The sequence below is a fragment of the Pan troglodytes genome, chromosome 21, assembly GCF_028858775.2.
Source record: "Pan troglodytes isolate AG18354 chromosome 21, NHGRI_mPanTro3-v2.0_pri, whole genome shotgun sequence".
Taxonomy (NCBI): domain Eukaryota; kingdom Metazoa; phylum Chordata; class Mammalia; order Primates; family Hominidae; genus Pan; species Pan troglodytes.
In genome coordinates, this window is record NC_072419.2 from 70,027,041 (window position 1) to 70,039,479 (window position 12,439).

The following is a 12,439-nucleotide window of genomic DNA, read 5'->3' on the forward strand; positions in this document are numbered from 1 at the left end:
CACTGTGTGGTGTCCAGGGTGGGGCTTCACGGCTGCAGCTGCGGGAGCTGCTGCCCCTGCCTTGTGCTCCAGTGGGGCCTTGCCTCTGGGCTTGGTTCGTCCCTCTCTGGAACGTTCTTTCTCAGCTGCTGTCCGACCCATGGTGGCATGACGTGGCCCTGGCTGAAGCAGCCCTTGTGCGGTTGCTGTGGTTGGGTCTGCCTGGCCGAGCCGGAAGGGAAGGGCTGGGAGGGCGTCAGGGTCGCGTGGCTCGACCCCCGCGCGGTGATGGTCCTGCAGCAAGGCCTCTCCCAGCAGGAAGCGTCCATCCCGGGGGGAGGCCGGCGCCCCCACGCAGTTGGGGTTGTGGGAGGCAGTGCGTGCCTGAGGCAGCCGGTGCACAGATTCCCAGGGCCTGGAATCTGTTTGTTCCATTGACCTCCGATGTCACTTGACTTCTCAGAAGCAGCCACTCCCTGCACTGGGCGTTTGTAGGAAATGAGCTCCTGGAGGAGGGGGTGGGGAAGTTCCCCCATTGCAGGGCACACTCAGCCCCAGGAAGGAAACGTGCCTCGTCCCTGCTGACTCCGAATCGCAGTCAGAGTCGTTCTGCTTGTGCCGTGTTGAATTCCCGGCGTCCGGTGTCCAGGCTCAGCCTCCTCCCCAGGCCACGGCCGCCGTGGCCAGTCCGGTCAAGCCCTTCTAGGAACTTCCTTTGAGCCGGTGCCCTTGTTCACTGCTGACGCCACTCAGAGGCTTGTGCACGTGTCCTGCTTCCAGGCAGAGCTGGGAACTCGCACCCCGTCTTCTGCACGCGGCCGTGGAATGTCGGGATGCCGGCGCTTCCTTCCCGTGTGCTCTTGGCGGGGTGGGCTTCTTGCCCTGAGCCGCACGTCACGATTTCTGCAGAAGTTTAGGGTTGGAGTGGGCTGACCTCTCTGCAGGTGTCCCCAGCCTCTGCCTGGGGTCTGCCTCCTACTCCCAGGACCCCCTGTCCCCCAGAGGGGCCCCGAGCTGGCAGGCTCACACTCAGGGCAGCCTCCTTTGTTCTGACTTCTGCACACTGGGCCTGGGTGGCTGCCCGCGGCTCGCTTGCTTGATGCCAGTGGGTGGAGAGGGTGATGGGCAGAGAGGCAGGTGGTCAGGCCCCCAGTCCCGTCCTCACACTCTGTGCCCCCCGCTGCCCCCCGCCCCACAGGGAAGGTGCTGAGCTACTGGTGCTTCAGTCCCGGCCACAGCATGCGCGAGCTGCTCCGCCAGGGCGTCCGCTCCCTCATCCTTACCAGCGGCACGCTGGCCCCGGTGTCCTCCTTTGCTCTGGAGATGCAGATGTACGGGCCACCCCTGCCAGGGGCCTGAACACCGGTGACACCTCTGACATCAGCGGGGTGGGAGTGGTGGGGGTCCCCATGAGCCGGGTGCTGGGGGTCTCGGGCCTCGAGGGCTAAAGGGGTGCTGGTGCACTTCCCCACTGTCTGCTCCCTCTGGCCACGCTCAGCCCTTTCCCTGTCTGCCTGGAGAACCCACACATCATCGACAAGCACCAGATCTGGGTGGGGGTCGTCCCCAGAGGCCCCGATGGAGCCCAGTTGAGCTCCGCGTTTGACAGACGGTGAGGGCCTGTCCCTGGGCCCTGCTGGGGTGGGAGGTGGGGGAGCACTGAGGCCTGAGGCCCTGAGCAGTGGCCTCTCCGGCTCTAGGTTTTCCGAGGAGTGCTTATCCTCCCTGGGGAAGGCTCTGGGTGAGTGCCCTGAATGCCCCAGCTGTGCCCATCCTGGATCCTGGACCCCTGCTCCCAAGAGCTGGTAGGGAACCCTGCAGACGTCCTGCCCCTGCCTTGACCCCGGCCCCTGCACTTCCAGGCAACATCGCCCGCGTGGTGCCCTATGGGCTCCTGATCTTCTTCCCTTCCTATCCTGTCATGGAGAAGAGCCTGGAGTTCTGGCGGGTGCGTCTCCCCTGTGTTCTGGGCGGGGTGGGTGAGGGCAGGGCTGGAGCACGAAGCAGGCAGTGGCCACAGCTCCTGCTTGCCCTCGTCTGATCGGCGGCGTGACCAGGGCTGCCATGTCCCTGCCTCTTCCTCCCACAGGCCCGCGACTTGGCCAGGAAGATGGAGGCGCTGAAGCCGCTGTTTGTGGAGCCCAGGAGCAAAGGCGGCTTCTCCGAGGTCGGCACTTGGCCGGGGCTCTGGGCCTGCTGCCCCCTCGTGCCTCCCCTGCCTCTCACAGCTTCCCCAAGGCTGACCACTGGCCCTGACCGTGGGCTCCGGCGGCTCCCGCTGCCTCTTCAGGGCTCCTGCGTTTCCTTCCTGGCCCTGAGTGTTGCCTCTTATCTTCCAAAGCCCCCAGCACCGGGTGGGTGTGGTGACAGTGGCCCTCCTGTCTGAGTAGCCCTAGTCGGCCACCCTGGCCCTGGGGTTCCCTGTGTTTTCTGGGAAGCACTGAGCAGGCGTGGGGTCAGCCTGGGATCCGTGCCAGGAAGAAGCTTCCAGAACCCGATTGGCCTTCCTGGCTAGGACGATCCTTCATCTTGGAGGATGAGACCTGGGTCTCCCTCATGGGGGAGGAAGGGGCTGGGGGGGGCTCCAGGCTCAGCCTCACCAACTTTCCTTCCAGACCATCAGTGCTTACTACGCAAGGGTTGCCGCCCCTGGGTCCACTGGCGCCACCTTCCTGGCGGTCTGCCGGGGCAAGGTGAGCTTTCCAGGGCCCTCTGCCCTGACCTGGTTGCCTGTTCCCTGGTGGGTGCTTATGGCTCCCCAGCAGACTCTGGGCCCTGGGGGCTGCCCGGTCCCCTCCTTGGGTCCCACGAGAGCGACTGCTGGCCCTGCTGGGAGCGCGTCCTGCTCTGGGCCGGGGCAGGCAGGATGGGAGTTTCCTGGCCACAAGAGTTGGAGGTGGCGTCTGGGAGCTGTGGACCCCAAGTGGGGTCCTGACCCACAGATGGAGCTTCCTCCCACCCCTGGTTGGGGACGGAGCCTCGGGGAAGGTGGCTGGGCTGGGTGTGGGTACCAGGGAGAGAAGCCCCCACGGCCCCAGGCAGCTCCCTGGTGTGTCCCCTAGGCCAGCGAGGGGCTGGACTTCTCAGACACGAATGGCCGTGGTGTGATTGTCACGGGCCTCCCGTACCCCCCACGCATGGACCCCCGGGTTGTCCTCAAGATGCAGTTCCTGGACGAGATGAAGGGCCAGGGTGGGGCTGGGGGCCAGGTGAGTTACAGCAGGGTGGGGCTGGGGTAAGGCGGTCTGGTGACTGAGCCCCCGCCCCGTGGCCAAGGGAGCCCCCGTGACTGAGCCGCCTCGCCCCACAGTTCCTCTCTGGGCAGGAGTGGTACCGGCAGCAGGCGTCCAGGGCTGTGAACCAGGCCATCGGGCGAGTGATCCGACACCGCCAGGACTACGGAGCTGTCTTCCTCTGTGACCACAGGTGCGTGCAGTCCGGTGGCAGGCGCGGCGCCAGGGGACACGCCCACACCCCACTGGGCCCCTGGACTCTCCTTCCCCACATGAGGCCCCGTCTCCTCCAGAGCCTCTCCGGCTACTCGGGGTCAGCGTGGGGCCCTTGCAGCAGATGAGGGTCTTCACTTCGGTGAACTGAACCCTTGAAGCGGCTGTGGGCAGGGCAGCAGGGCTATGGCCACCCCCCAGGTTCGCCTTTGCCGACGCAAGAGCCCAACTGCCCTCCTGGGTGCGTCCCCACGTCAGGGTGTATGACAACTTTGGCCATGTCATCCGAGACGTGGCCCAGTTCTTCCGTGTTGCCGAGCGAACTGTGAGTTCCTGCCCAGGGAGGGGATGAGGGTGTTGTCCCCAGAGGAGCCAGAAATGGGTCCACCCACCCCCATGGTTCTGCAGATGCCAGCACCAGCCCCCCGGGCTACAGCACCCAATGTACGTGAAGGAGAAGATGCTGTTAGCGAGGCCAAGTCACCTGGCCCCCTCTTCTCCACCAGGAAAGCTAAGAGTCTGGACCTGCATGTCCCCAGCCTGAAGCAGAGGTCCTCAGGTGCGGACGGGCAGCGCTGGGTGGGCGGTGTGGGGGTGGCGGAGCGGGCGGCGTGGGGCGGGCAGCACCAGGCGCCCAGGGCGGAGGCGACTCACCTGGCTTTGTGCGCTTCCCCTCCCACCTCCAAAGGCTGCCTCTCCTTCCTAGGGCGGGGCCCCCATGGGCTGCAACCCTCCCCTACAGGCAGAGAACGCCCCAGGCAAGGATGCCCCCTGAGGCTGGGACTCCCCCCAATAGCAGGGAGGACACCCACAGGCAGGACCCCAAGTGCTGGGACTCTCCCCCAAGAGGGGCTTCACCACAGGCAGGGACCCCAGCTGGGGCCCCCCGTGGGCTTCACTGCGCACTCGGGTGCCCCTGCAGGGTCACCAGCTGCCGGGGACCCCGAGAGTAGCCTGTGTGTGGAGTATGAGCAGGAGCCAGTTCCTGCCCGGCAGAGGCCCAGGGGGCTGTTGGCTGCCCTGGAGCACAGCGAACAGCGGGCGGGGAGCCCCGGCGAGGAGCAGGTACAGTTCCAGGGCCTTGGGATGGACACAGACCCTCTGTCTCCTGAGGCCAACCCGACCCCGCCCATCTGGCCTCAGGCACCTCCCCACACACCCCTGTAAATCCCCTGCCTGGCAGGCAGGCGGGCAAGCGGGCGGGGGATCCCAGCTGCCTGGCTGTCTGTGGGTCCTCCACCCCACCTCACCCACAGGCTGCTGGCTCCCAGGTGGTGCATGCCCTGGCCCTCCACGGGTGCCCCCCCACATCACTTTGGTTCTCTGGCGGGTCAGCTTGGCTCAGTGCACTCAAGGTCGGGTGCCCCTGCCACTGGCTGCGCTTGAGGCTGGCCTTTCTCCAGGAATGTGCTGCGGGTGGAACCCAGGTTCCTTCTTCCTTGGGGCCTTTTGCCCCAGAAGCCCGTAATTCCTCAGGCCAACCCGAAGTTTTCTCCCTGCTTCCTGCTGGGAGCCATTCCCCTCTTCCTGCCCGTCCCTGCCCTTCAGGCCCCTGGAATGAGCTCCAGGTGCAGGCACCAGGCACCTGTGTCCCCTTCCTGCCAGCCCCTCGCTGTGGTCGGACTGTCTTCCCTGGACCTGCTCTTACAAGTCGCCACCTGCGAGCCTCATGAGCCGCTGGTGTGACTTGGACAGGACCAAGTTGTGGCACTGTCACCAGGGTGTGCTGTGCCCCCCTCCCCTGACCTCCATCTTGGCTACTGCTCAGGGCTCCTTGGGACCATCTTCCCTGTGCGTCCAGGTGCTTTGGGACCCCAGAGTGTGTGGTTGGGGTCTGTGTGTGGTTGTGAGCTGTGTCCTCCTCAGGCCCACAGCTGCTCCACCCTGTCCCTCCTGTCTGAGAAGAGGCCGGCAGAAGAACCGCGAGGAGGGAGGAAGAAGATCCGGCTGGTCAGCCACCCGGTGCGTGAGCTGTCCCTGCACCTGTGCCGACCACCATAGACACGCATGGGAACGCAGCCGTGGGTGCCCCCAGCCAAGTTGGGATGTGGGCCCGATGGGACCAGGGAATCCACCCCCAGGAGCTGATGTCCAGGGCAGCTGTGATGCTGACGGCCAGGGGCTCAAGTGTGTGGTTTCTTCTGCAGGGGGCTCATGAGTCCCAGCTGGAATCAGGCCCCACCCTTGGGCAGGCTTGGCATGGGGCCTGCAGCACTGGGCTTGGCCCTGGCATTTCCCTCAAGTGTGGATGCACACCTGCCTCATGTGAGGGACACAGCCCATTCCTAGCCTTGGATCAAAGAACGGAGTTATAGCCGGAGCCAGGAAGCCCCCTGCCTGCTGGAAAACCCCAAGTGTGGCAGCCTTTGTCCATGTCCCTTGGCTTCTGGGAAGAACTGGGTGGTGCCCAGGCAGGGCTGGTACCATCAGGAAGTGGGCGGCTGCTGAGGGGCCTGGGCTGGCGAGGGCCTGGGTGGGGAGTGCCTGGGCCACCCCTGCCTTGGTTTCCACATTTCCGTGTTGGTCTGGGGTGTGTAGAGAGACGGGCACTGCTCGTCTGGAAGCCCCTCCTTGTGCGCTGCCATCCTGGGAGCCTCCGCCGCATCCGCTGTGGGGCAGGGGGCTTGAGGGAGGAGGAGAGAGACGGGCCATGCAGGACCCCTGGCTTGAGGCAGAGCCAATCTACCCTTTGCCCATTCGCTGGTCTCAGTTCCCTGCCAGCCTCTCACTGTGTGACCTCAGACGGGCCCAGCCCCACAGCTTTCTTCCCGCAGCCCCTCCCTATGTCCATCCAGCCAGCCAGTTTCTCAGGCAGCAGCCCCACCTCGGCAGTCACTGTCCCAGGGAACGCTCAATGTTCCAAGGAAGGCTCTGCAGCCCCAGGGACCAGATGATGAGGCTGGCCCTGATGGAGCCTCGGGCCTGTGTCCTGCAGGAGGAGCCCGTGGCTGGTGCACAGATGGACAGGGCCAAGCTCTTCATGGTGGCCGTGAAGCAGGAGTTGAGCCAAGCCAACTTTGCCACCTTCACCCAGGCCCTGCAGGACTACAAGGGTTCCGATGACTTCGCCGCCCTGGCCGCCTGTCTCGGCCCCCTCTTTGCTGAGGACCCCAAGAAGCACAACCTGCTCCAAGGTACCCTGGCTTGCAGAGGCCACCCACCCTGAGGGCAGTGCTGCCGCCGCGTGTGGGGTGGGGGCCATCTGGGTCCAAGGTGGTCTCTGTTCTCTAGAGAAAAAGGGGCAGATGGGGACAGACGCCCCTTCCTCTACAGGCTTCTACCAGTTTGTGCGGCCCCATCATAAGCAGCAGTTTGAGGAGGTCTGTATCCAGCTAACAGGACGAAGCTGCGGCTATCGGCCTGAGCACAGCATTCCCCGAAGGCAGCGGGCACAGCCGGTCCTGGACCCCACTGGTAAATGGGGCCCCAGGTGGGACCCTCAGACTCCTGCGTGGAAGGCAGTGTGGGCCAGAGTCCTGGGCTGCTTGGGGTGGGCATCCTCGGGCCCTGCTCGGCCCCGCCTCTCTGTTCCCGTATGGGAGTGATGGGGGCCTCCACCTCCACCACCGCCACCACCACCTCCACCTCCACCAGCAGCAGCATCACTTGTTGGGGAGACCCTGTGCAACTCCATGCACAGCCCTGTCCCTGCCATAGCCCCGACCCCTAAGCACAGCCCTGTCCAACCGCCACACGTCCCCTGCCTCCCATGCATGGTCCTGGGGAGTCAACTGCACACGCCAGGGTCCTAGGGTCTTAGACCCCTGTCCTCCCTGTTTCTGCCTCTGTCTGGGGTGGAGTCCAAGTCTCCAGAGGCGGAAGCATCTGTGTTCGTGCTTGTTAATGAACAGCCCCTACAGAGTTTCCCTAGTTCACCCAGGGGGGAACCTAGCCTGTTGGGAAGACCCCAGATCCCTTCTGGGCTTGGTACTCACTGGGATATCCTCCTGCCTGCACCCACCCTACGGCTCTGAGCTCCTGAGTGGGGCTTTCGCCTGCCCGCCACTGTTCCAGCCCCCATCCAGCAGGCTGGTGTCTCCTCTGATGCCCCCAGCACCCAGGCGTGTACCTGCCTGGGTTTTCCCGCCCTGGTCTGAGGTGGGTGAGGCCTGGCCTCCCCAGCCAGCCCTGCCCCCCCACCCCAGGGAACTTTCCAGATGCTCTGGACCAGCTTTGTGGCTCTACATCTCTTCATCAGGAAGGATGGCGCCGGATCCCAAGCTGACCGTGTCCACGGCTGCAGCCCAGCAGCTGGACCCCCAAGAGCACCTGAACCAGGGCAGGCCCCACCTGTCACCCAGGCCACCCCCCACAGGTAGCTGACTCCTGAACCGTGTGCAGCCTACGACTTGGTGGGTCCCTCAGTGGCTTGACGAGGCTAACTCTTGAGTGTGGCCGGAGCTGCCCCTGTGGGGAGCCATCTCATGGTGGGGATTGCTCCCGGTTCTGCACCCCGCAGTTGTCCTGAGCAGCTCTCCAGGAGTTCCTGGAGGAAGGGCGGCCAGGGTGGTGGGACTCTCAGCCCTCCACCCCAGCGCCACTCTGAGCCATGCTACTCCCACACCAGGAGACCCTGGCAGCCACCCACAGTGGGGGTCCGGAGTGCCCAGAGCAGGGAAGCAGAGCCAGCGCGCCGTGAGCGCCTACCTGGCTGATGCCCGCAGGGCCCTGGGGGCCGCAGGCTGTAGCCAACTCTTGGCAGCACTGACAGCCTATAAGCAAGATGACGACCTCGACAAGGTGCTGGCTGTGTTGGCCGCCCTGACCACTGCAAAGCCGGAGGACTTCCCCCTGCTGCACAGCAAGTGGCCCTGGCGTGGGGAACAGCCGGTGGGGTGGGGGGCAGGGGACAAAATGGGGGCTGTGCCGGGTCTGAGTGAAGCTCCCCACAGGGTTCAGCATGTTTGTGCGTCCACACCACAAGCAGCGCTTCTCACAGACGTGCACAGACCTGACCGGCCGGCCCTACCTGGGCTTGGAGCCACCGGGACCCCAGGAGGAGAGGCTTGCCGTGCCTCCTGTGCTTACCCACGGGGCTCCCCAACCAGGTAGGGCACCTGCCTGGCTGCTCCTGACAGCGCCCCAACCGCACGCAGCCCTGGGAGTGAGCAGCAAAGCCCCAGGCCCCCCTCAGACTCAAGTCTCTGTCTCCAGGCCCCTCACGGTCCGAGAAGACCGGGAAGACCCAGAGCAAGATCTCGTCCTTCCTTAGACAGAGGCCAGCAGGGACTGTGGGGGCGGGCGGTGAGGATGCAGGTCCCAGCCAGTCCTCAGGACCTCCCCACGGGCCTGCAGCATCTGAGTGGGGTGAGCCTCATGGGAGAGACATCGCTGGGCAGCAGGCCGCGGGAGCTCCGGGCGGGCCCCTCTCAGCAGGCTGTGTGTGCCAGGGCTGTGGGGCAGAGGACGTGGTGCCCTTCCAGTGCCCTGCCTGTGACTTCCAGCGCTGCCAAGCCTGCTGGCAACGGCACCTTCAGGTTGGTGCCTGGCCACTACAGTTCCTGCTGGGTGTAGCCCCAGGTGGTGGGCTGAGGGGAAAAGGGCAGGCCCTTGTCCTGGTGGCAACGCCTGGCAGACGTGTGCAGTGGGCCGGTTGTCTCACAGGCCTCTAGGACGTGCCCAGCCTGCCACACCGCCTCCAGGAAGCAGAGCGTCATGCAGGTCTTCTGGCCAGAGCCCCAGTGAGTGCCCACGGAGGCCCTCAGCACACCCAGCATGGCTTGATCACCTGCCTGTCCAGCTCTGGTGGGCCAAGAACCCACCCAATAGGCCAGCCCATGCCAGCCGGCTTGGCCCGCTGCAGGCCTCAGGCAGGCGGGGCCCATGGTCCCTGCGGTGGGACCAGATCTGGGCCTGCCTCTGAGAAGCCCTGAGCTACCTTGGGGTCTGGGGTGGGTCTCTGGGGAAGTGCTTCCCCAGAACTTCCCTGGCTCCTGGCCTGTGAGTGGTGCCACAGGAGCACCCCAGCTGAGCCCCTCACGGGGAAGGAGGAGACCCCCGTGGGCACGTGTCCACTTTTAATCAGGGGACAGGGCTCTCTAATAAAGCTGCTGGCAGTGCCCAGGACGGTGTCTTCATGGCCTGGGCTTGGTGGTGGGAGTTGAGGGACAGGGAGTTGGCAGAGGCCCCTCCCAGCCTGCCATGTGACACTGTACTTCCTCCACGGTGGGCTCAGCCCTGCCCTCATCCTCACAGCCGCAGCCAAGCTGCAATTGGTAGGGGATCCACCGACACACCAGGCTGCCTGGGCTGGTCTCTGGGTTGGGAGCTGCCCCAGGTGCTGCGGAGGGCGGCTCCCTGGCTGGTGAGGCCCCTCCCAGAACCACCCTTGGACTGAGCTCTGGGGAGGGATGGTACCAGGTGGGAGAGGGGGGCTGCCTGGGGAGGGAGGGGTTCCTATGGGGCGTGGCGAGGCTGGCCCAGCCCTCTCCCCGCCCATATATGTAGGGCGGCAGCAGGATGGGCTTCGGGACTTGGGCGGCCCCTCCGCAGGCGGACCGGGGGCAAAGGAGGTGGCATGTTGGTCAGGCACAGCAGGGTCCGGTGTCCGCGCTGAGCCGCGCTCTCCCTGCTCCAGCAAGGACAATGAGGGCGCTGGAGGGGCCAGGCCTGTCGCTGCTGTGCCTGGTGTTGGCGCTGCCCACCCTGCTGCTGGTGCCGGCTGTATGCGGAGTGGCAGAAACACCCACCTACCCCTGGCGGGACGCAGAGACAGGGGAGTGGCTGGTGTGCGCCCAGTGCCCCCCAGGCACCTTTGTGCAGCGGCCGTGCCGCCGAGACAGCCCCACGACATGTGGCCCGTGTCCACCGCGCCACTACACGCAGTTCTGGAACTACCTGGAGCGCTGCCGCTACTGCAACGTCCTCTGCGGGGAGCGTGAGGAGGAGGCACGGGCTTGCCACGCCACCCACAACCGCGCCTGCCGCTGTCGCGCCGGCTTCTTCGCGCACGCTGGTTTCTGCTTGGAGCACGCATCGTGTCCACCTGGTGCCGGCGTGATTGCCCCGGGTGAGAGCTGGGCGAGGGGAGGGGCCCCCAGGAGTGGTGGCCGGAGGTGTGGCAGGGGTCAGGTTGCTGGTCCCAGCCTTGCACCCTGAGCTAGGACACCAGTTCCCCTGACCCCGTTCTTCCCTCCTGGCTGCAGGCACCCCCAGCCAGAACACGCAGTGCCAGCCGTGCCCCCCAGGCACCTTCTCAGCCAGCAGCTCCAGCTCAGAGCAGTGCCAGCCCCACCGCAACTGCACGGCCCTGGGCCTGGCCCTCAATGTGCCAGGCTCTTCCTCCCATGACACCCTGTGCACCAGCTGCACTGGCTTCCCCCTCAGCACCAGGGTACCAGGTGAGCCAGAGGACTGAGGGGGCAGCACACTGCAGGCCAGGCCCACTTGTGCCCTCACTCCTGCCCCTGCACCTGCATCTAGCCTGAGGCATGCCAGCTGGCTCTGGGAAGGGGCCACAGTGGATTTGAGGGATCAGGGGTCCCTCCACTAGATCTCCACCAAGTCTGCCCTCTCAGGGGTGGCTGAGAATTTGGATCTGAGCCAGGGCACAGCCTCCCCTGGGGAGCTCTGGGAAAGTGGGCAGCAATCTCCTAACTGCCCGAGGGGAAGGTGGCTGGCTCCTCTGACACGGGGAAACCGAGGCCTGATGGTAACTCTCCTAACTGCCCGAGAGGAAGGTGGCTGCCTCCTCTGACATGGGGAAACCGAGGCCCAATGTTAACCACTGTTGAGAAGTCACAGGGGGTAGTGACCCCCTTAACATCAAGTCAGGTCCGGTCCATCTGCAGGTCCCAACTCGCCCCTTCCGATGGCCCAGGAGCCCCAAGCCCTTGCCTGGGCCCCCTTGCCTCTTGCAGCCAAGGTCCGAGTGGCCGCTCCTGCCCCCTAGGCCTTTGCTCCAGCTCTCTGACCGAAGGCTCCTGCCCCTTCTCCAGTCCCCATCGTTGCACTGCCCTCTCCAGCACGGCTCACTGCACAGGGATTTCTCTCTCCTGCAAACCCCGAGTGGGGCCCAGAAAGCAGGGTACCTGGCAGCCCCCGCCAGTGTGTGTGGGTGAAATGATCGGACCGCTGCCTCCCCACCCCACTGCAGGAGCTGAGGAGTGTGAGCGTGCCGTCATCGACTTTGTGGCTTTCCAGGACATCTCCATCAAGAGGCTGCAGCGGCTGCTGCAGGCCCTCGAGGCCCCGGAGGGCTGGGGTCCGACACCAAGGGCGGGCCGCGGGGCCTTGCAGCTGAAGCTGCGTCGGCGGCTCACGGAGCTCCTGGAGGCGTGGGACGGGGCGCTGCTGGTGCGGCTGCTGCAGGCGCTGCGCGTGGCCAGGATGCCCGGGCTGGAGCGGAGTGTCCGTGAGCGCTTCCTCCCTGTGCACTGATCCTGGCCCCCTCGCCCCCACTTATTTATTTATTCTACATCCTTGGCACCCCACTTGCACTAAGAGAGGCTTTTTTTAAGTAGAATAAATGAGGTTTCTTAAAGCTTATTTTTATAAAGCTTTTTCATAAAACTGGTTGTAGTTGCACAGCTACTGGGAGGGCAGCCGGGGACACCTGAGCCGCCCGCTGTGCCCAGATCCCTCAGGCTGCCTGCCATCAGAACTGCTGCCCGGGGCTTCCCCTACCTCAGACAGACCCTCCCTGGGAGGATCAGTGGGGAGTGCCACCTCTGCCCCCGGTGGCTGTGGCACGTGGCAGGGGCCCCTGAAGCTCAGGGAGGGTCAGGGCCTGGGAGGGTATCATTGCTGGAAGAACAGGATGGGGCTCAGGCCAGCCCTAGTCGCCGGGGCCCACACTAACCCCCCCCTTATGAATTCCTCCCACTCCCAACTCACGGGATTTCCCGAGAGGGGACCTGCCAAAGACCTCCTCCAGGCCTCCCATGCTTCCCGGGAAGTGAAGCTTCTCCCCCTCTGGGGCAGGCTCTGAAGCCTCCCGATGCACCCAGAGCAACCGGGGGGCTGCACCAGCCACTCGCCTCCCCAGCACGGCCAGGTTCCCGGGGCTGGAGGTC

The 12,439-nt window shown here is 65.3% G+C and overlaps 1 protein-coding gene across 25 annotated transcripts in view; it reads left to right on the forward strand.

Annotated features, from left to right (window-relative positions):
• The window catches only part of RTEL1 (regulator of telomere elongation helicase 1), a 40,525-nt gene extending 28,613 nt beyond the window's left edge, over positions 1-11,912 (forward strand). For 8 of the 25 annotated variants that reach the window (XM_016947124.3, XM_054674488.2, XM_016947118.3 and 5 more), the window contains 21 exons: positions 1,178-1,310; positions 1,478-1,591; positions 1,680-1,720; positions 1,842-1,927; positions 2,069-2,146; positions 2,595-2,672; positions 3,042-3,188; positions 3,290-3,405; positions 3,627-3,750; positions 3,834-3,984; positions 4,348-4,490; positions 5,292-5,387; positions 6,361-6,559; positions 6,699-6,839; positions 7,624-7,740; positions 7,993-8,226; positions 8,318-8,473; positions 8,580-8,732; positions 10,003-10,434; positions 10,571-10,765; positions 11,521-11,912. In XM_016947124.3, coding sequence (XP_016802613.1) covers positions 1,178-1,310; positions 1,478-1,591; positions 1,680-1,720; positions 1,842-1,927; positions 2,069-2,146; positions 2,595-2,672; positions 3,042-3,188; positions 3,290-3,405; positions 3,627-3,750; positions 3,834-3,984; positions 4,348-4,490; positions 5,292-5,387; positions 6,361-6,559; positions 6,699-6,839; positions 7,624-7,740; positions 7,993-8,226; positions 8,318-8,473; positions 8,580-8,732; positions 10,003-10,434; positions 10,571-10,765; positions 11,521-11,804 — 3,218 coding nt within the window. In that variant the 3' untranslated portion in view covers positions 11,805-11,912. Of the gene's footprint in view, positions 1-1,177; positions 1,311-1,477; positions 1,592-1,679; positions 1,721-1,841; positions 1,928-2,068; positions 2,147-2,594; positions 2,673-3,041; positions 3,189-3,289; positions 3,406-3,626; positions 3,751-3,833; positions 3,985-4,347; positions 4,491-5,291; positions 5,388-6,360; positions 6,560-6,698; positions 6,840-7,623; positions 7,741-7,992; positions 8,231-8,317; positions 8,474-8,579; positions 8,903-9,029; positions 9,489-9,600; positions 9,730-10,002; positions 10,435-10,570; positions 10,766-11,520 lie in introns of those variants that run through there. The other 17 variants (XR_010154168.1, XR_010154170.1, XR_010154171.1 and 14 more) reach the window with 10 other exon arrangements.
• Positions 11,913-12,439: the final 527 nt, after the last annotated feature.